Source organism: Typopeltis vanoorti, chromosome 17, assembly GCF_054136105.1.
Source record: "Typopeltis vanoorti isolate ZY-2024b chromosome 17, IOZ_Tvanoo_1.0, whole genome shotgun sequence".
NCBI classification, from domain to species: Eukaryota; Metazoa; Arthropoda; class Arachnida; order Uropygi; family Thelyphonidae; genus Typopeltis; species Typopeltis vanoorti.
Window position 1 is genome coordinate 10,515,785 of NC_143565.1, and position 23,521 is coordinate 10,539,305.

Here is a 23,521-nt window from a genome sequence, read left to right on the forward strand (position 1 = left end):
CTTCTTGAATGGCAGTCAGTCTCAAGTAGAGAAATGTGGGCAAATATGAGAATGGGGAACTGGACAATGAGACTTATTTGTGCCTATGGTCCCACAGAAGGTTCAACTAAGGTAGAAGTGAAGGAATTTTTTGAGACTTTAGAAAAAGCAACTGACACAATGAAAAAGGAAAAGTTGGTCCTTGTTGGAGTTCTAAATAGCAGAGTAGGAAATGAATTATCCGACATACAAAAATATTTTGGGAAAATTTGGAGAAAAGAGCAAAGCTAATAATAATGGCAAATATCTGTTGGATTTCTGCTCAGGACATGGACTGGTTATTACTAACACCATGTTCCAACATAAAAATATGCACAAATTCACATGGAGAGAAGAGGCTAGGAATAAGAAAAGTCTCATTGACTATGTTATTGTTGATAGTGATGTTTTCTTCCTGGTGCAGGACACGAGAGTGTACAGAGGATTTGAAATTGGAAGTGATCACTATTTAGTCTTGAGCAGGATAAAATTGAATTTTATATTGAAAAGAATAACACGTAAGAAAGTTTTAAAGTGAATAAAAGTTGAGCAGCTATCAGACGTGAACTGTAAACTAAAATACAGAAAGATTATTGAAAAGAAAATGAAAGAGTTTCAGAACAGGAATGAAACCTTGGAGATTCAGTGGCAAACTCTGAAGAAAACATTGATTGATTCTGCCAGAGAGGCATGTGGTGAGGTCGTGTGCAAGGATAAAAAAATCAGAACTCCCTGGTGGACACAGGAAGTTAAAGAGGCAGTGAAGGAAAAGAAGAAAGCATATCAAAAGTTCCTGGCAAATAAGTCAGCTTTTACTCTTACAGAGTACAGAGACAAATGTAAGAAAGCTAAACAGTGTGTAAAACTAGCTAAACAAAAGTCATGGGAGGACTTTGGCAAGAATATAGAAAATAAATATCAACAAGGTGGCAAAATATTCTGGAGGTTGTTGAAGAAGCTTAGAAATGGAGGAAAGAGTGCTGTAAAAGGAGTTAGAGATGATAAAGGTGACATGAAAATGGGAGAAAAAGATATCCTTGAAGTATGGAGTAATTACTTTGAAAAACTGCTAAATGAAACAAGCAGTGATGACAGCACAGTGATAAAAAACACTGACCAGGCATGCAGTCAGGAATACATATCCATACTTGAAGTAGAAAAAGCCATCAAAGGCTTGAAATGTGGAAAGGCAGCACGAGTAGATGTTTTCCGACCAGAAATGCTGAAGTATGGTGGTATAAAAGTCTTACAGTGGCTGCACTGCATAGTTCAGAAAGCCTGGACTGAGGAACAAATTCCCGATGATTGGAGTAGCTCTCTCATAGTACCCATATATAAAAAGGGAAATAAAACTGAATGTGAGAATTACAGAGGTATTTCCCTACTGAGTGTTCCTGGCAAGATCTATGCAAGTATACTTGAGAAATGGTTGAGAAGAATTGTGGAAGAAAAGCTTGGTGAAGAACACGCTAGATTCAGGCCAAATAGAGGCTGTCAGGATCAGATCTTCACTTTACGACAAACAGTCGAGAAAGAATGGGAATATAACAAAGATCTGTATTTAAGTTTTGTCGATTTGGAAAAGGGATATGACAAGGTGCCAAGAGAGAAGCTATTCAATACGCTGCAGTTATATGGTGTCGATGGGGCATTATATCAAGCAATGTTTAGTCTTTATTTGAGTTGTAAGTCAGCAGTTAGAATTGAAGGAAGTACAGGAAGATGGTTTAATGTTAAATCTGGTGTGAGACAAGGATGTACATTATCCCCTCTTATTCATTATCTATATGACGAACATGACCTTGTTGCCACCAATTGGTGAGAGTGACCATAAGGTCATGACTTGGGAGGTGGCTAAAGGAGTCGAATTTACAATTAAGACAGGATATATGTGGAATTACCGGGCTGGTAATTATGACAAGCTTAGGTGTGTGCTTGGCTCAATGCCATGGCATGTAAAACTGCAAGGGCTGGATGTTGATGGTGCATGGGAGGTGGTCAAGAACTGTTTGCAGGAGGCAATGGTTGACTGTATACCAAGAGTCCGAATAATAAATCAGGTAGGGGTTAAATGGATGAATAACACTATTAAGCTTGAGCTGCAAAAAAAGAAACAATTGTGGAGGGAATTTAAGGAGAAGGGTGACCATCAGGTGCATAAACAGTATAAAGCTCAGGCCAGGATGGTAACAAGGGTGGTAAGAAAAGCAAAAGCAGATTACGAAAGGAAATTGGCCATGCAGGCTAAAGAGAATCCCAAACAGTTTTTTCAATATGTTGCAAGTAAAAGGAAAAATGCTCATGGTAGAATGATCTTAAAAAATGCTGAGGGTAGGGAGGTAACTGAATCAGTCGATGTTGTGGAATTACTGAGCGAGCACTTTGCAAGAGTATATCATCCAGGTGGTGGCTTTGCGGAAATGGAGGAACCAACAGCTTATACTGGAATTGTGATGAATGAGGTAGAGGTAACTAGTCTATTACAGAACCTCAATGTCAATACATCTGTGGGATTGGATGGTATACCAGCTCGTGTCGTACGTGAAGCGGCCAAAGAATTGTCAGTGCCCTTGACCATTATGTTTAATTTGAGCCTCAGGACTGGGTCAGTCCCAAGGGGGTGGAAAGAGAGGAAAATAGTTCCACTGCACAAAGGTGGTTCCAAGGCTGCTGTTGAAAATTACCGGCCAATCAGCATAACAGGAATCATTATCAAGGTCTTAGAGAAAATAGTCAAGAGGAAAATACAAGATTGGATAGAAGAAAATGGGATACTGTATCGGGGACAGCATGGTTTTGTGAAGGGTAGGTCATGCCTCAGTAACTTGCTCACGTATTATAACACAGTGACGGCTGAACTGGATAAGGGTAATGGGTTTACAGTGATTCTGCTGGACCTTGCTAAGGCCTTTGACAGGATACCACATGGAATTCTAATCAGTAAATTGCAGCATATGGGAATGGACATAGGGTTGGTGAGATGGATAGGAGGGTGGTTGACGGAGAGATATCAGAGAGTGGTTTACTCAGGAGTAGAGTCCACAAGACGGCCTGTGACTAGTGGTATACCACAAGGATCTGTTCTTGGACCACTGCTGTTTAATTTGTTCATAAATGATATAGGAAAGGATCTGAGAGGAACAGTTCATTTGTTTGCGGATGATGCGAAGTTGGGTAGGGCAATAGTGAATGCAGATGACGTCAAAATTTTGCAGGATGATTTGGATAGATTGGAGGTCTGGGCTAGGGAGAATGGATGTCAATTTAATGTGGCAAAATGTAAGGTTATGCATTTTGGGGTGAAAAGATGGGAGGCAGTTTACTGCATTGGTGGAACCGTGCTCCAGGAAATTGATGAGGCACGAGATTTAGGAGTGTTGGTGGATAAGGAATTGAAATTTAGGGGACACATTGCAAAAGTGGCCAAATCAGTTGGTTGCTGAAGAATACGTTGACAAGCAGAGACAAGCAGGTTATTGTTCCTCTGTATCGAGCCTTGATAAGACCTCATCTCGACTACTGTGCTCAGATTTGGTCACCTAGGTTTCTTCTTGATGGGGAGGAGGTGGAGAGGATCCAGAGGCGAGTGACCAAGATGATAGCAGGTCTGTGGAATGAACCGTATGAGAACAGGTTGAGGATTTGTGGGTTGCAAAAATTGGTTGATAGGCGGAGGAGGGGAGATATGATTGAGACATTCAAATTACTGAAGGGTTTCTATAAAATTAATTCAGAAGATATTTTTGAGAACAGGGCTGGTTGTGGGAGGACTAGGGGACATCCATGGAAACTGGGCAAAAGTGTGGTTAGTAAAGGTGTTAGAGCTGGGTTCTTTACTTTTAGAGTAGTGAATGAGTGGAATGCGCTCCCTGAGTCTGTGGTGGATGCTGTGACAGTGAATGAGTTTAAGGCGAGGTATGATAGATACTGTATGAATGTCGAATAGTTGTGATGAAAATGATTTGGGGCCTCCCTCGATGAGTCTAATGACTCCCTGGAGTTGCCCGTAATAATAATAATAATAATAATAATAATAATATATGGATCACATTATGAAGGAAAGTGGTATTAAAGCTGATATCAAAATTGGAGATGTTAATGTCAGCTCTTTGCTTTATGCGGATGATGTTATACTTCTAAATAAATCCGCTAAAAGTCTGCAAGATTCTCTGACTAAATTGAATAGCTGTTGTAATAGATATGGTATGAAGGTCAGCAATAAAAAGACAAAGACAATGAAAATAGGCAGAAGCATTGAAAATGTCAACTGTGTTGTGAATGGAGAATCTGTGGAACAAGTAAAACATTTCAGTTACTTAGGCACAATTTTTACTGAAGATGGTAAATTAAATATAGAAATAGACAACAGAATCAGCAAAGCTGGTATGGTGGGAAGTCAACTGAATAAATTCATATGGAATAAGAGCGAAATTAGTCGGAACACTAAATTAGCTGTATACAAGACAGTGTTCAAAGTTTAACTTATGGATCTGAGAGCTGGGTCAGAAGTAAAACACTTGACCAAAGACTAGAGATCGCAGATATGAGAGTCCTGAGAAAGATTAGAGGCATGAACAGATGGCATCAATGGCAATATCATATTAAAAATGAGAATATTAGGAAACAACTTGACATTGTCAGCATCCAGGAATGCGTCAGCAGAGCTAATCTCAGGTGGTATGGTCACTTAAACAGAATGGGAGAGGAAAGATTAGCAAAACAAGTGTTCTCTGCCAGGTTGGCAGGAAAACGACCCAGAGGAAGACCAAGATATAGGTGGATTGATACGATACAAAGTGCCTTAGACGATAGAAATATAAGATCTGATAATGTTGGAGTCTTGACAAGTAACAGACTGATTTGGAGGAAAATTGTAGATAGGAAGTTAGTAATGATGTAAATTTTTCATGTAGTGCTGTCATATCCTGTACACCCGTTGAGGGTACATGGCAGGAATTTGATGATGATGATGATGATTCTATAAAAACGTCTTGTGTAACCCAAGCTTTCTTGTTCCATTTCCAATAGACTAGCAGCATGGCTTTTAGACCTTTGAAGATACGTGGTGTCTGTGAATGGTACACAAACATTGGTTTAAGCTCCAAAGTTCCGGAGACATTTATGCCTAACAAAAGCCTAAGTCTATCTTTTGCAGCTTTAAAACCTGGAGCGGAACATTCTTCACAGGAAATGAAGATGCGTGATGGCAATTTTTTCCAGTAGAGCCCAGTCTCACAGGAGGATAACTTCCTTGTTCTACACAATCTTGAAATTCTTTTGGAAAAGCAGCTGCTTCAACATCTGCACTTGCCACCTCACCACATAATTTGACACTACGGCACTTATTTCAAGACTTAAATCTCATGAACCAACCTTTGCTTCCTTAAAATGTTTCTTCGCCTCAATCTGTCTTTTTAAGATCCTCAAAAATTGTTTTTGCTTTCTCAGTTATAACAGCCTGCATCAGAGGAATATTTTTATGATTCAAGTCATCCACCCATAATGATAATAATTTTTCCATTTTTTCATGAAGTTTACTCCTGCTATAACTTACATGTTTTGCATTTAGTACTGCCATAGATTGTTGAGCAGACTGTTTGATTCTATCTGCATTTTTCATAATTGTAGTAACAGTCGATGGAGGTAAGATGATACTTACCTCCATCGACTGTTAAGATACTTACCTCCATCGATGTTAGCACGTGTCTGCCCAACTTCCATTCTTCGAATCACCTCGTCTTCTTTTCAAATGTGATTGCTTTCCACGCCTTCTTAACACCAAGTTCTGCTAACTTTTCTGCACTTCTTTTACCAGACATGGTATGTAATTATGTACTTTATCAATTTAAATATGTATGTATGTAAAAAAAATAAATAGAACAATTAGGCAGATTCAACAGTAAAACTAGGTTTGATACATATACGTCGTAGTAGCTCGGGAAACACTCAAACACTAGAGTGCCTGCTAGCATCGTTTCTCAGTTAGACCACATTATAGTAAGAAAGCATGCGCAGGCATCCAGTGTTATTGTGAATGGGCGTAAATTGAACCGTCATAAACTGAGGGCTGCTTGTATTCAGTTGTTTGCTGATGATGCAAAATTAGGTAGAGTAATAGTTAATCAAGTGATGTGGAGAGCTTGCAGGACAATTTAAATAGGATGTTAGTATGAACAAACAATAATTGGTGTCAGTTTAATGTGGAGAAATGTGAAGTTATGCATTATGGGATAAATAGATTACAAGCTCTGTACGACATTGATGGAACTGTACTTACTGTAGGAATAAGATTACTTGCTATTGAAGAACACACTAACAAATACAGATAAGGAAGTTATTATTCCATTTTATAAGACTTTGATATGTCCACATTTCGATTACTGTGCTCAGGTCTGGTCTCCTGAGTTTATTGGAGATGAGGAAGCTGTGGAGAAGATTCAGAGAAGAGCAACCAATTTCAGAACTTTGTTTGTGCCCCCCCCCCCCCATCACAGGCAGAATAAGAGGTCATTCCTGGAAGTTGAATAAAGGTATGGTTAGTAGGCATGTGGGAACTAGATTTTTGCTTGGAGAATTGTCAATGAGTGCAACAGGTTGCCACAGTCAGTTGTGAATGTTTTGTCTGTTATTGGGTTCAAGGAGAGGCATGACAGATTGTGTAGATAGTTTGAGTCTTTGGACTACATGGATGTTCCCATACAATAATAATATTCATTCAGTGCACTCTTCACAATACCACTTTTACTTATTCTTGTTTTAATCCTTTACCTGAGTGTATGAAACAAAGTTTGCAAGTGATATATCCTCATGACCTACTTGGATGTTTACATGTCAGGATATTTAATTATATGGTGATACATCATTTTAGTGTTTGTATATAGGATATATGTGATTTCTATATTGATTTAAACCTTGGCATTAAATTTGCATTAAGAGATATTGTGGCAACTGATGTGGAATCAACAGCCTCTATATACAAGTAGACTAGTCATGAAGATACTTAACTTGTAGACACTGTTTGCTTATGTTTGGGTGAAAAATTAAACAAGAATATAATTTCTTATTATGTATAATATGCTTTCTAACCAAACAAAATAATAATAATAAAAAAGCTTTCTACAATCAGTAATGTGTCCTGAGAGGTGTTGATATTGAGGTATTTTGCATTACTGGTCTCTAAAAATATTTGAAGCTATATGAACATTTGAAATCATTCACTGTAATGTGTCTATGGGTGGGTTAACCTAAGAGTTAGCCTATATTAGTTCTTGAAAAATTTATTTAAATTGGTCACTACATTTTAGGATATGATTACTATAATTTTCATTTTCAAATTTATTTTTACCAATAAATACAGGCCCAGGTTCTTCTGGAGTTAGAACATCCTGTGATTTTACCTGCATTACAAACAAAGAAAGAGAATAGAATGAGAAGCATGGTTTATAAAGAGATAATAACAAAATTATGTAATAATAATTGTATGAACGATCCTCTGAAATGTGACTTAATGGGACAGAGGAGGGGGGGGGAGGTATGCAACTTACTATGAGTTTTAAAAGAGGTATACCGTGAGTAGACATATCGATACAAAATTAATAACGGAAAAAACTCACGTACAAAGATTATTTAATAGTATAATTTTCGCCTGTGTGTCACAGGCATCTTCAGTACATTAAGCTCAAATTAAACAATAACTGACAATTCCAAAAAGCACCACCTAAGTAGCTGGTGTAAGATAACTAAAAAGGTCAATAACTTTCCTAAAAATAAAAAATAAAAAAAAAAATAAAAAAATAATAATAATAATAAAAATCAATACAAAAAATAGTGAAGATGGCATGCTCTGCAAGTCCAGACTTTTCAGGTTTAAAGTATTCAATATAAGTATATTCAATATAAGTATAAGTTCTGTCATCTTCACAATATTCTAATGAATATTCTACATCTTCACTAGACACAGATTCATTGGAGAAAGACAAGAGTTCTTCACAAAAGTCAGTTTCTCATGAAACGCCTTTATAAAGAAACATGTGAAACTCTACTTCATTCTCCTAACTTAAACAGATCCGACGGCTTACGTCTATCCCCTTTATGGGAGATAGTACTTTACAAATCAGCTAATCTTTCCTAACTTTTTATTGTATTGATTTTTTTTATTATTATTATTTTTTTTTATTTATTTATTATTTTTATTTTTAGAAAGGTTATTGACCTTTTTAGTTATCTTACACCAGCTACTTAGGTGGCGCTTTTTGGAATTGTCAGTTATTGTTTAATTTGGGCTTAATGTACTGAAGATGCCTGTTGACACACAGGCAAAAATTATACTATTAAATAATCTTTGTACGTGAGTTTTTTCTGTTATTAATTTTGTATCGAAAGTACTATGAGATCCATAAAAATTACAATTTCAATACTAGCTTCAAATATGGGAGAATGAATTTCGTTCTTAGATGTAAAACCACTCCCCCAACTCAGTGGAAGTCCGAAGTGACTTGAAAAAAGTTTACATGCTTGTCTCTAGAGAAGGATTTCTAGATTATGAAAAAAACTAAAATTACAAAAAAATTATGTAGTAGAACAAAAATCTGTATCCTATCCATGAAAGGTTTACAACCTTCGAGTAGGAGTCACATAAAAAAAATATTTGTTAGGCTATTAATTTGATCAGTTTTTAAACTTCCTTCTTTTAAATCTACCATTTCTCTTTGAAATACATTTTTTTAAAAATCTTTTTATCTCCCATTCTGTTTAAAATGGTCAACCAAGAATCCTCATATGTTAAAACTAGTTTAAATACTGGTATCCTTGTGTTTAGTAGATTCCACTCTTTCCATATAGAGTAAATTCATTTAAAAGGTTTCAGATTTTCTTATTTTATTATCTGTTTCTACATGCATATTTATACACATTTGATAGCTGCTCATTTATTCTAAGTTCATTAAGTTTTAGTTGTCAGACAACTAAGGGTAGGATATTTTGAGAATTATATAATGAATGTTAATCTAAGCAATTCATGGCAGAGACCAGCTGTTCTCTGTATGGGCTAAGATATGCCTACATGACTAAGAATCTATTCACTCCCACTGGGTGTTCCCAATGTTTTTTTCCCCTCTCTTCACTTCTGAAACACTAACATGGCAATAAGCAACTGTATACAATACAATACAACACTGTGTGTGTTGCTACAATACAACTGTAGCAACACACACAGTGTTGCTACAGTTATAATAAAAAGCACATCTTCAAAAAAGAAAAAGATTTCATTCACTTCACTCACATGTATAGCATAAACCCAACTTCAATTATTATATCACCTACAAAAATATATTAAAACACACTGCCTGCAACAACATGGAATGTCACGATTATCTTTCAAACTGGAAAGACAAGTTATTAAGGAAAAGAGACAGAACAGAATAGATATTTTATGAATGATGGACAGTTTGAATGAGTAAAAACTGTAGATGGATATCAAACCCTATACTCAGGATCTGATATAATAAAGGTGACATGAAAACTGAGAAAAAAAATATCCTTGATATATGGAGTAATTACTTCAAAAAACTGTTAAATGAAACAATCAGTGACAGCACGGTAAAAAACATTCAACAGGAATGCAATTAGCAATGCATATTCATACTTGAAGTAGAAAAAAGCCACCAACACCCTGCAATGCAGACAGGCAGCAGGGATAGATGATATAAAACCAGAGATATACTAAGTATGGAGGTATAAAATTCTTGCAGTGGCTTCACTGCATAGTTCAGAATGCCTAGACAGAGGGACAAATTCCAGATGATTGGAGTAGAGCTCTCATAGTACCATATACAAAAGAGAAATGAAACTGAATGTGAGAATTACAGAGGTATTTCCCTACTAAGTGTTCCTGGTAAAATTTATGCAAGTATACTTGAGAAATGGTTGAGAAGAATTGTGGAAGGGAAACTTGAAGAACAAGCTGGATTCAGGCCAAACAGGCTGTCAGGATCAGATTTTCACTTTATGACAAATAGTTGAGAAAGCATGGGAATATAACAAAGATCTGTATGTAAGTTTTGTAGATCTGGAAAAATCATATGCCAAGGTGCCAAGAGAAAAGCTATTCAAAATGCTACAGTTATATGGTGTCAATGGGGCATTATATCAAGCAATACTTAGTTTTTATTTGAGTTGTAAGTCAGCAGTTAGAATTGAAGGAGGTACAGGAAATGGTTTGATATCAAATCTGGTGTCAGACAAGTATGTGCATACTCCCTCTGTTTTTCATTATCTATATCAGTGCTTTCCAAACTTCTGGATGTCATGGCCCCCTTTGGAAAAATTAAAATATTTCACAGCCCCACCTCGAAAAAAAATCGTAATATAGACATATATTATTATAACATTTATTGTATTTATATTCAATACAAAACATACACAGCGAATATTTGTAAATCAAATGCAAATATTAGATTTTTAGCATCTTACATACACATTTGACATGGCACATTATCTCGTTATTGCACATTTGCAGTACAAGCACATGAAACGTAAAACGATTAGTAATAAAGAAAGAATTAAAAACATAAAAGAAGTTTAATAACAATTTAATGTGATAGTTGTGTTTCAATACTGCTACACAAAAAGTCAATATCAGCTGAAATATTTGAAACTGCAATTCTTAGATTTCTACTTTGAAATGAAACTTATATGAATAAGCATATATTTACTAATATTCATTAAGCATCGAAATATGCAGGAAGCAAAATTTGTGAACCCGCACCAATGTGTGATTTTTTTCCCATTAAAATATAAAAAATAACAAAAAAGAAATAATAAATAATAAAAATTAAATATGTTTCTTTTAAGATAAAAAACCTATTTATTCTTAAAACATTTTCAATTTGTTTTCATTATTTCACAGCCCCCAAGTGTGCCACAGCTTACAGTTTGGGAAGCGCTGATCTATATGGATCACATTATGAAGGAAAGCAGTGTTAAACCAATTATAAAAATTGGAAATGTTAATCTCAGCTCTTTACTTTATGCAAATGATGTTAAATTTTTAAATAAATCCAGCACAAGCCTGCAAGATCCTAGTCTAAATCGAATAACTGCAGTAATAAATTTGGTATGCAAATCAGCAATAACAAGACAAAGACAATGAAAAGGCAGAAACATTGAAAATATCAACTGCAACATGAATGGAGAATCTATAGAACAAGTAAAACCTTTCAGCTACTTAGGCACAATTTTTAGTGAAGACAGTAAATGGAAATAGACAACAGAATCAACAGAGCTGGTATGGTAGGAAGTCAACTGAATAAATTTATATTGAATAAGAGTGAAATTAGTCAAAACACTTAATTAGTTGTATATAACAGTGCTTCCCAAACTTATGGATGTAAAGGACCCCTTGGAAAAATTAAAATATTTCACGGCCCCATCAAAAAAAAAAAAAAAAAATCGTAATACAGACATATATTATTATAATATTTATTGTATTTATATTCAATACAAAACATACATAGCGAATATTGCAAAAAATGAAATGCAAATATTACATTTTTAGCATCTTAATACACCTTTGACATGGCACACTTAGTCTTAAAACATTTTAAATTTGTTTTCACCCCCCTCCCAACAAAACTAACTGCCCTCAAGGGGGGGGGTGAGGTGCAGCCCACAGTTTGGGAAACGCTGGTATATAAGGCAGAGTTCAAACCAATGTTAACTTATAGATTTGAGAGTGGGTAAGAAATAAAACACTTGACCAAAGACTAGAAACCACAGATAGTCTTGAGAAAGATTTGGACAGTGAACAGATGGCTTCAAAGGCAATATATCATATTAAAAACAAGGATATTAGTAAAGAACTTGACATTATTAAAATCCAGCAATGTATTAGCAAAGCTAATCTTGGGTGATATGGTCACTTAAACAGAATGGGAGAGGAAAGATTTGCAAAACAAGGGTTCTCTGTCAGGTTGGCAGGAAAAAGATCCAGAGGAAGGCCAAGATATAGGTAGATTGGTACAGTAAAAAGTGCCTTAGAAGACAGAAATATTAGATCTCATAATGGTGGAGTCTTGACAAATAACTGATTTGGAGGGAAAATTGTTGAAAGGAACTTGGTAATGATGTAAGTTTTTCATGTGGTACTATCATAATATCCTGTATACCCCTTGAAGGTACATAACAGAAATTTGATGATGATGAATAAGTTGGTTTTAGAACATGTAGGAATGCTATACATCATATTTTTATCTTAAGGAATATCAGAAAACGAAGCATAGAATTTAGCACATCATTATACTAAATTTTATAGATTTTTCCAAAGCATCACAGTCCAAAGTACTGTCATGCTTTGGCATGTCAAAGAAACATGCAAACGACATCAGTTTGATATAATTACAAGTGTGAGACAGGGTTGACTAATGCCTGGACTACTTTTTTATCACAGTTATTGATTGGATTATGAGAAGAGTTACTGGTATAAAGAGAGGAATTAAATGGAAGATCTACATTATGCAGAATATACAAATATCATCAAAACACAAAGATATGCAAGCAAAATCGAAATGATTGTATAAAAACAGCTGAAAACAGTTGGGCTTAAATAAAAATAAAGCAAAAGTTCTTAAATTGAAAGCAAATGCAGAAAGAAAAGAAATTAAAATTACAAACATGCAGCAGAAGTCAGAATTTTATATACTTGGGAGCAAATGTTGACTGAAGGCAGAACTGACAGGATAACACAAATTTGCATTTGCAAATCCTGCTTTCAGAAAATTGAATAATATGTGGAAATCATTTAAATATTATAATAAAACCAAAATAAAAAGAGTTCAACAGCAAAGCTATAAGGCCATATTATTATATAGATCAGAAATGCAGATTGATAAAAACATGGAGGGATTTGCAACATTTTGGCTCCAACGTATAACAAATGATAAATTACCGAAATGTAGAGCAAAAATTATCACCAGTGAAATAAAAAGCCACATATAGCAATAGACTGGACATCTGTCTGGACAACAGACAGGGAAGAGAGAGAGATTCCATGAGTAGTTTTGACATGGATCCCAGAAGGAAAAAGCCTATCATTTACTTATCCTCTTTATGATCCATGGGGCATAAAGAGGATAAGTAAATAAGTAGTATCACCTACAGCCAAACCACACCTGAACTTGTTTTTGAACGGACTCCAAATTACTGCTATAACAACCCAACCAACCTTTAGTGTTCAAACTAAGTTTTGTATGATTCATTCTACCACAAGAATTGTACATGTACTTTTGAGTGATCTGATATTTTTTGCCAGAGGATGCCAATTCTTGAGTATCCTCTTTTTGAGTTTCTGTGGCTTAAGGTTACCTACAAATCTGAAAACATACTCCAACTCAACATCACCAGAGTTAAAGATTGGTACTATCAACATAAGAAGCCTGAATGGCAAAGAAATGGAGCTAGCCAAGGAATTAGATAAGTACCAGATCGACATAATAGGGGTGACTGAAACAAAAAAAAGACAAAAACCGGTGAGATCTTTCTGAGCAATAAATACAAAATGCTATATTCAGGAAATGACAATCAAGGAAAAGAAGGAGTAGCCATAGTATTCAACACTAAATACAAGGCTAATCTTCTTGAATGGCAGGCAGTCTCAAGATGTGGGCAAATATCAGAATGGGGAACTGGACAATTTGTGCCTATGGTCCCACAGAAGGTTCTACTAAGGTGGAAGTGGGGGAATTTTTTGAGTCTTTAGAGAAAGCAACTAACACAATGAAAAAGGAAAAGTTGGTCCTTGTTGGGGATCTAAATAGCAGAGTAGGAAATGATTGTCAGACATACAAAAATATTTTGGGAAAATTTGGAGAAAAGAGCAAAGCTAATAATAATGGAAATAGACAACAGAATCAACAATGCTGATATGGTAGGAAGTCAATTGAATAAATTCATATGGAATAAGAGAGAAATTAGTCAGAACACTAAATTAGCTGTATACAAGACAGTGTTCAAACCAGTTTTAACTTATGGATCTGAGAGCTGGGTCAGAAGTAAAACACTTGACCAAAGACTAGAGACGGCAGATATGAGGGTCCTGAGAAAGATTAGAGGCATGAACAGATGGCATCAATGGCAATATCATATTAAAAAGGAGGATATTAGGAAAGAATTTGACATTGTCAGCATCCAGGAATGCATTAGTAGAGCTAATCTCAGGTCACTTATGATATGGTCACTTAAACAGAATGGGCGAGGAAAGATTAGCAAAACAAGTGTTCTATGCCAGGTTGACAGGAAAACTACCCAAAGGAAGACCATAAGATACAGCAAACCCTCAATTAATGCGCCTAATGCTTTCTTTAAAATGGGCGCATTAATCGAATATAATAACGTATGGGAAAAAGTATAATTCGTTCCTCAAATTTCTTTTTTTGAGCCTTAATTTTTTTACAAAAGAATTAGGGTATATCTCAGAACCTAGTTAAAGGAAAACCATGAAGCTAAAAGACAATAAAACATATTCAGAATATAAATTTATTATTCTACTTCTTAACAAAGAATTGAGTTAATGTAGTTTGACTGGCATTCTGTTTCTTTCTTTTTTTCCCCCCCATACAACTGATGGCATGGGCCTATTGATCTTCTACTACTTCTACAAATTTTACTGCTTCTCTCTTCATCAAGGTCTGCTAAGCATTGCTGCTTAAAAACTCGATTGTACAAAAAATATTTTCAAATTGTTTCTGTGAAATCTCTTTGGGCTTGTCAGTGATTAAATTTTCTTCATATTCTTCAGGATCTTCCCGCTGTGCAACTAAATTAAGCAGGTCGGAATCACTCAATTTCTCAGAATGAGATTTAATTAACTTAGATTCATTTGAAAAGCCACTAAAATCATTTGCACAATGGGGAAGAATGTGCTTCCAAATGGCTCGCATATTACTAGCAGTAATTTCATTCCTCTTTGCGACTTTATAGCCCATTCTTTCACCGTTGCAAAGAGATTTAATGACTTTTTGATTTGATAAGGTCAGTGCTTAACGGGATCCGTTTTTGGTTACAATCTTTGATCCATATAGAAAGAAAGAAGTCTCTAATTCAATCATAATACTTTGATTTTGAGTGCATGCATGATGAACCTGAAGCAGCCTTACCTTTCTCTTTGTATTCAGCAGCTTTGCTTAAAATTGCACTTATAGTTGATTCATCCATTTTTGTGTTCTTGTGCAATCTTTGCTCTGGACTCGCCTTGTTCATTTTTTCTTTATTATTTCAAGTTTTTCTTCAAATGAGATTACTTTTTGAATATTTTTCACACTTCCACTTTTTTTGCATACTAATTCTTTTACTCATGATGAAAGGTTGGGAAAATACTTTAAAATAAAAAAAGTAAGGAAAACAATTGCAAAGGAGGCATGAGATAGGATCATAAAAATGCTATGTAATTAGCAGATGACATAAATTTTGGTGGCAAATTTGGAACATGCTTAGTAGAAGCATGGAAATAGTGTAGTGTACCATTCAAAATCTTTGTAAAATGTTTTAAATCGGTAACTAAATTATTTCACCCTGGTCAGTGATTTTTTTAAAATAGTTAGCCATAAAAAATGTATAGATAGAAAATTTTTAAAATCTGTAACATTTAATTTTAAGATATATACAGGCGCACTAATTGAATTTGGGTATAGAAAAAAAATGACCCACTAATCGAAGGCGCATTAATCAAGGGATTGTATTATAGGTGGACTGATATGGTACAATGTGTCTTAGATGATAGAAATATAAGATCTGATAATGTTGGAGTCTTGACAAGTAACAGACTGATTTGGAGGAAAATTGTAGATAGGAAGTCAGTAATGATGTAAATTTTTCATGTAGTACTATCATATCCTGTACACCCCCTTGAGGGTACAAATGGCAGGAATTTGATGATGGTGATGATGATGAAGGTTACCTTGCTCGATTATGGATCATTTATTTTTTTCTTCTGCATTTCTAAAAATCACATTGACCTCTTTGACTTCTTGTCCTTAAAATTAGATTCCCTGCAATCCAATTGTGAACCTTGACCATGAAGTAACCTTCATTGGTGACTTTTTTCCAATTCCACAAGTTGGAATAGAAGCTGAAGTATCAACAACCTCATAACAAATTGTTCATCTACCAACTAGAACACCCAGCAATAGTCTCCACACACCCAACACACTAAATCTTCTCTTAACTAGTTCTTCATCAAGGTATACTATTCCATTGATTTCTCCTCTTGATAATTCAGATCACAATCGCATATAAATATAATTTCTACTGGAATGCCTCCTGTTTAGTTGTCACAACCATGGTACTATATACTTTGGCAAAACAACACCAAGCAGGAGGATATCCGAGACTTTTACTCCTCCTCTCCATGATTAGACTACTGTTTTTTCTGGATGCTGAGGAAGGAGTTGGATGAAAGGTCAAAGGTAAATGAGTTAGAAGTATCAAAGTTATTATGAAAACATTGTGGGAAAGAATAGGTAAAAGAGTTGTTCCACCAACAGTCTCAGCACATGGAAATTTCCCAGTGAGTGGAATGGAATGTGCGCACAATAATTTTATTATACAAGAGTGGAGCTAAGACTGATGCAGCAAATTATAGTACAATTAGTATCTAGCGTACTTAACACGACATTATATTGCATCCAAAAGTAGGCAGACAGCACTAGGATTCTTTACAGAGGACATTTATGCACAGTTTTGTTAATTAAAGGTACGTCCTGATCTTTCAATTTTCAATCTGCTCTTGTTCTATAATAGAGTGACAGTAGAGTTGGATAAGGGGAATGAATATATCACGATACTTTTGGATTTTGCCAAGATATTTGACCAGATTTGGAGGATGTTATGCAAACTCAAAGGGATGGATGGAATTGCAAAAACTCGTGACTTGAATTGGGGAGTGACTTACCAACAGGTATCAGAAAGTGATAAATGGTGGTGGTGGTGAGTGCATGAGGAGGATGGTGACTAGTGGTGTACCATATGGTTCTGTATTTCGGCCATTGTTTTTTAATGTGTATGATATTCAGTGTTTTTTTGCTGATTATACTAAGTTAGTCAAAGTGTTAAGAAATGTAGCTGGTACATAATCCAATTTGAACAGACTGGTTATATATGTAAATGACAATGAATATCAGTTCAATGTTCCAAGTGTAAAGTTATACATTTCAGACAAAAGACATTATAGAGACTATTAACTGTATTCCAAAGAAATGGAGAGACATTTGAAAAGATCCAGCAGCAAGTAACATAGATGACAATTGGCCAATAGAATTGCACATATGAGGAAAGATTGAGGGAATGTAGTCTTCAAAATTTGAGGAATATATGGAGGAGAGGAGATATGATAGAAATATTGGTAAAGGAATCTTATAGTATAGACAAAAGTGAGGAGGTAGAATTAAGGATCATCCCTGGAAGCTAACTAAAGGTCTTGTTAGGAAATAGGTAAGGTCCAAGTTCTAGCATGTGGTGAATGCATGGAATGGACTACTCTTAATATGTTGTTGCAAGTGCATCTTCAGTGAATCGAGTGTGTTCAAGGAGGAATCATTATTCATTCATAATAATAATAATTAGACAGGCGAAGAAATTAATTTATGTGAAGACCTTTGCAATGTTTTTGACATCTTTAGGTATAAAGTAACCAGATGGGATAGAGTGTGATACAATCTCAAGCAAAATTTGAACTGAGTGTGAAATTGAAAGCATAATCTCTCCAGTGGTTTTGAATAAATCAGTTTCCAAAACTTGATGTTAGAAAGATTTTCAAACAAATATAAATGAAACAGGAATTGTGACAACAAAGTAAAAACAGACAATGATAATGATTTTAAGGAGGATTAAAACATATTTAAGATCTGTTTCAAAATCATTTGAATCTGAGTGATTTATATATTAGCAAAATGCAAAAATATAAAGCTATACATGTTGGTTCTGAGAACTGCAATTCTGATAAAAGATTACAAAGATGTCCGAGTATAATGCAAGAATAAAATAGAAAAAAAAAAAAAAAAAAAATCCAAATAACAGTTTTGCAAGCACATTACTGAAAATCAAACTAAATGAAATCCAATTTGAATATCTACTGGCTGTCTAGATTATGTCAAAGCAGCAAAGATTATGAGAGCAACTAAGAGAATATTATATCTAATTTTGTGTGTTCTGCAGATAATAAATAAAGTTTTAAGCAGGAAAAATACTGTTATATTACAAGTTTTTTTAAAGAAGTCTGAACACTATAAGGATGTGATCAGATTCTAAATTTTTAAGTAGTTTAGAAAAAAAAATTTCAATTATAAATCTAGTATTGAATGAATATTAAATCTGAATTTATTAAAGATTACTTCTTAAAAAATTTTACTTTCATAAATTCTAAATTATTTAATTAAATTTTCTTACCACTTTTCCATCTGTCAATGTGATATCTTTTCCATTTTTTAACACTCCCAACAAAGGTCCCCTTAAAAAAAATTTTTTAATTATATAAAAAAAAAAAAATTATATGTGTGTGTATATATATATATATACACAAATAATAATATATACACAAAATTAAATTTATGTATAAATACACACGTGTGCATGAGTATATATGCATGTGAGGAAATGAAAACCTCCTTTTTGTGGGGGGGATGGCATGTGTGTGACCCATCCTTCCTCTGAAAGAAGTTTTCATTCTAGCTATAGAAACTAAAATAAAATGCAGTATTAAACAAAGCATATTTTCAAGTGCATAAGGAGTCAAAAATTTCCAAATAAAACTTTCAACATTTTCATTTCATCTTAAGTTTTTTCGCAGCTTTTGCATGTGGCTTAAATGTAATCCACAGATATTTATTTTTTTCAGTGGCACTGATATTGCTAGATGGTTACAATGGTCAGTTTGCTCAATTTGTGAACAAATCGCAACTACTTGCATGGTCTCTAAGCTCTCTCTGTGCCATTACAATAATAAACAGTGATCACAGTGCACACCTCCTGTAATATGTAGGGAGCCTAGGTCTATTCCTGATCTCTCATTTGCATCTAAATTGCAATTCACCTACCTACCTTCCTGATCTAATTCAATGAGCCTCTGTAGCTCAGTCGGTATGGACGAAGCCCCTTGGTCGGAAAAACCTGGGTTCGACTCCTGTCCAAGATGTGAGGAACTTTTATCTGGTCTTTTTCGACTAAAGGTGAGTTAGCAGGTCTCATATGGAGGTAGGGAGCTTTTTCACCTGGAAACTCGGGTTTTTCTTCCCCAGAACAGGCTGGCCCGGTGAACACACACATACAGATCTACAGTCATAAAATACATACTTAATCTCTCATTAGGAGAGCTCAACCCATCCTAAGGAATGGGGAAGGAAAGGGGGAACCCTATACGAAATAAATAAATCTGATTCAATACTTGTTTCACACATTCAAAAGTTCGAATCCTGGAACTTTCAAACAACGATCAAAATCATGCAGTTGCTCTTTGCGCAAGCAACAACACCAGTTAAGAAAAAGCAATGCTAAATTCCATATGTGCCATTCAGAGTGGCAGCCTTACATCTGCTTATTTTTTGATCTTAGTGGTAATGAATTTAAAGCATGTGAACAAAATTATTGCCCTGAATTGTGATTGCAGTGCATACCACATGATGAGAAGACATAATCGTACCTAGATGCACTGGATAGTGTTACCCTTGAACTAACTCTTGGTGTAACTCAAGATGTTTCTTACACAAACGGTGGGTGATGGAGCAATACAAATAATTTTTGTATTCCGTATACTGTCACTTCGAGCAACTTGAAGACATTCAAATCACCTACTTTTGCCTAAATGTTATTATTATACAGTGTGTAATTAAGAAACTGAATGACATGCACATGTCATTCAGTTTCTTAATTAGGTTTCATAATGAGGTGATGTCTGGGAATAAGTTAGTCTAAACCTGTGTCCCCATATTTTGTTATTAAAAGTGTTTTCCCTTCAAAATACCAAATAAATGGAAATCACAACAGTGAATACTAAGGAGTGAAATGCTTCTATACAACCGGTAAGTAGAGTGCATCACATCAGTTTATTTGCTTACTGAAATATCAGCCACATGCAAGCACTCACTATGCCTACCATGTGAAGCAAAGATTGGTGGCAACAAAGGTCAAAGATGGGAGAGCACTTTGGGTGTCATCAGAGTAGTGCTGTCAATCACTGACAAACTCAATGATGATACAACGTGTTGCAGTTGCAAACTAGATATTACAGGCAAGAAAAAAGGTTTAATGTGTGGTTTCTATTGCCAGTGACTGTATGTTTGCTATGTATAAATAGAGAAATTGGCACATAAACTACTTATTGATCTCAATCAGCCTTTCTTTTGTTTGCTGTGCCTCCTTTCTATAAAGCAGCTTTTAAACTTTAGAAAATGCATCAAAAGCCTCAAACAATGCCTTAACATTATGGACAAAATGTTCTGCTCCAAAATCAGAACACTGGAAGTCAAGCTCACACTGCTCAACAATAAGTGTCACAACAGAATCCCCCCCCCCCCACCTCCAACAATGCCAACAAAGTCCATGACCTCATCACATCAATGGTAAATAACTTGACTGAGGCCAAAAACAAGAAATTCAAATGCATTCGTTCTGAACTTTCCAATGGAAACTGGAAAATCACTAAAGAATGATATCACTAAGTTAGAAGGAGAATACAACTTTGATCCCACAAATATTGTCAGGTGCCATTGTTTCAGACACACGAATAAAAGAAAGAATGGAATGAATATGCCTTGTGAAAGTGACTTATGACACACTAACAAGCACATCAAAACTAATAACAGTGATTAACAAGAAGTTCAAAGGCACATGCCTCCAATTGCACATGTCAGCTTGGCATGACCTAACTTTCACTAAGAGAGAACAAGACATCAACTGTGAAAACAACTAGAAGAAAAACACCAAAATGGAGATTGCCTACAAACATGGTGAGTTAGTACAGAAATCAACTGTTGAAACAAGAATGCAGTCAAATACATGACCTACAGAGCCTTTCATATTCACTTCAACAACATCTATGGCTTCAACTTCAAATTTAATAGAGTATACTAACATCTCCAGTCCACCAAACTCATTTACTCTTCCTGGCAGAAACCCAAATTTCACCACTCCCCATACACTACTCCATCTCAGCTTTCCTGACTACACATTCATTTTTGACTTCTTTCAACTCAAGAGGGGAGTGTCTGTGCATATATCCACTCTGATATATCATGCCAGAGAGTACCAAACTTAGAATTACCTGACTTTGACCTTCTTTGGTTGAAAATCTCGTTGTCCTACCAAGTCAAATTCATTTGCAGTCTCTATTACTCCCTCAAATACCACGAACTACTATTATGAGTTCTTTAACTTCCTTTCCTTAAACAGCGAGCTTTTCTAAGTCCTGCTTCCCTTACAGCAAAGTCATCCTCCTAGGAGATTTTAATGTTTAGAACACCAACTGGCTTTCCTCTTCCAAGTTGAACAGACCACCCTAGATCTCTTCCTCACTAGTGATCCTTCCAAGTACAATACGAATGTAGTGGGTCCCCTAGATAATTCAGACCACAATCTAGTGCTTGTCTCTTACCCCATGGAACAACATTCACATAGCCACTCCCAAACAATGGTCTGGCATTATAACAGTATCAACCGGGATGGCTTCTGTGATTTCTATGCTTCACTCTCATGGTTGGACTACTGTTTTGCATCCTACAACATATACACTGAATATATTACTGAAGTAATAATCCTTACTGGCATGGAAACATACATTCCCCACACTACACTGAACTACTAATCTCCAACTAAGCCATGGTTCTTCAAAAGGCGTGTCAAGGCTGTAAAGCAAAAAAAAAAAAAAAAACCATAACTTCGAGAGATAGATTCCGGTATTGAGACTACATGTTTATTAAATATGAACAGGATACGTGAAAACCCGACAAGTTTCGTAAGTCATATGACTTACATCATCAAGGGAATTGGTATATAAAAAAAAGTTAAACACAGTTAACAAAGATTAAATGCATAGTACATATTTCCAACTGTAACACTGAAAAAATTGAAACATTCATTACTGAATGTTTGTTGGAACAATGTTATTTGCTGTCACATTCTGTGTTTCATGTGTGTTATGTCCTCCGAGATATGAGGAAGTTAGATTTTTTATGAATGCTGACCACACTTGGTGTAATATCAAACCTTGGTTTTTTGTTGCACTGTGTAGGAATTCTAAGCATTTTTGCCGCTTCCTTGAATTTTCTTGTGAAACAGTTTTTATCAATATATGATATGACTGTTTTTTCCCAAAGTACTTTATGGCCAGTGGAAGTTATGTGGAAAGATAGGTCTGATTTGTGTTCTCTTCTTTTTTCTATGTCTTTGTTATGTTCTGCCATACGGATTTTTCCTGACCTTCCTGTCTGGCCTATGTAACAAATGCCACAAGAACAATAGATTTGATAGATCCCCTGGTTTTGTATGGGATGGTGCGAAGGTTTCGGTGGATGTAAGAATCTTGATATTTTTTCTAAAGGGAGAAAAGCTACTTTTAAGTTGCACTTGCAGAGCAATTTCGCTAAATCTGTCTGTGACATTTTTGATGCATAGTAGTGAGATTGCATTCTTGAAATTTTGTTTTTCTGCAATGGCTGTGGGAGCTGTGTTAAGGATTTTCTTGATTGTTTTTGGATCAAATCCATTAAGTGTATGGTACTGTGTTAAGTAGTATAATTCCATATTTCACTTTTTTTCTGTGCTGAATATCTTATATGGTTTGTCTCTCAAGATTTTTGTTATGCCTATTTTTTGAGAGGGGTAGTGGTGTGAAGCCTCATTAAGAAATCTTCCTGTAGTTGTCAGTTTTCTGTGAACGGAAAATGTTAAACTTTTTTCTTCTTCATTTTTTTCTATGAGGATATCCAGGAAAGCTAATTTTCCAACAATGTTCCAACAAACATTCAGTAACGAATGTTTCAATTTTTTCAATGTTACAGTTGGAAACATGGACTATGAATTTAATCTTTGTTGGTTGTGTTTAACTTTTTTTATACGCCAATTCCTCTGATGATGTAAGTCATATGACTTATGAAACTTGTCAGGTTTTTGTATATCCTGTTCGTCTTTAATAAACATGTGGTCTCAATACCAGAATCTATCTCTCGAACTACTGACCCACAGAAACATTCGCATACATATGGAAGCTCACAGTGAGTGCCTATGGTCTAAAGTTACACAACTAGAGAAATTACGTATTAAACATCAGAACTATATCAACCATTTAAGCTTTCTGATCCAATGTAGAGATAATGAGATTATTCCAAAGTTCATTAGAATTAAACATGTATTCTCCTCCACTAAAGCAAAAAGAATCTACCGTAGAACAGAACTAGCTCTTTCAAGAGAACAAATTGCAATCACTAGATCTGAACTTGCGATGATAAGCCATCAGACGTTTGCT

At 35.2% G+C, this 23,521-nt stretch overlaps 1 protein-coding gene across 2 annotated transcripts in view; it reads right to left on the reverse strand.

Moving 5' to 3' along the window:
* The window catches only part of RNaseZ (ribonuclease Z), a 336,200-nt gene that overhangs the window by 177,775 nt on the left and 134,904 nt on the right, over positions 1–23,521 (reverse strand). For both annotated transcript variants that reach the window (XM_090407253.1, XM_090407252.1), the window contains 2 exons: positions 18,454–18,514; positions 7,364–7,415 (listed from right to left, as the gene is read on the reverse strand). In XM_090407253.1, coding sequence (XP_090263379.1) covers positions 7,364–7,415; positions 18,454–18,514 — 113 coding nt within the window. The remainder of the gene's footprint in view (positions 1–7,363; positions 7,416–18,453; positions 18,515–23,521) is intronic.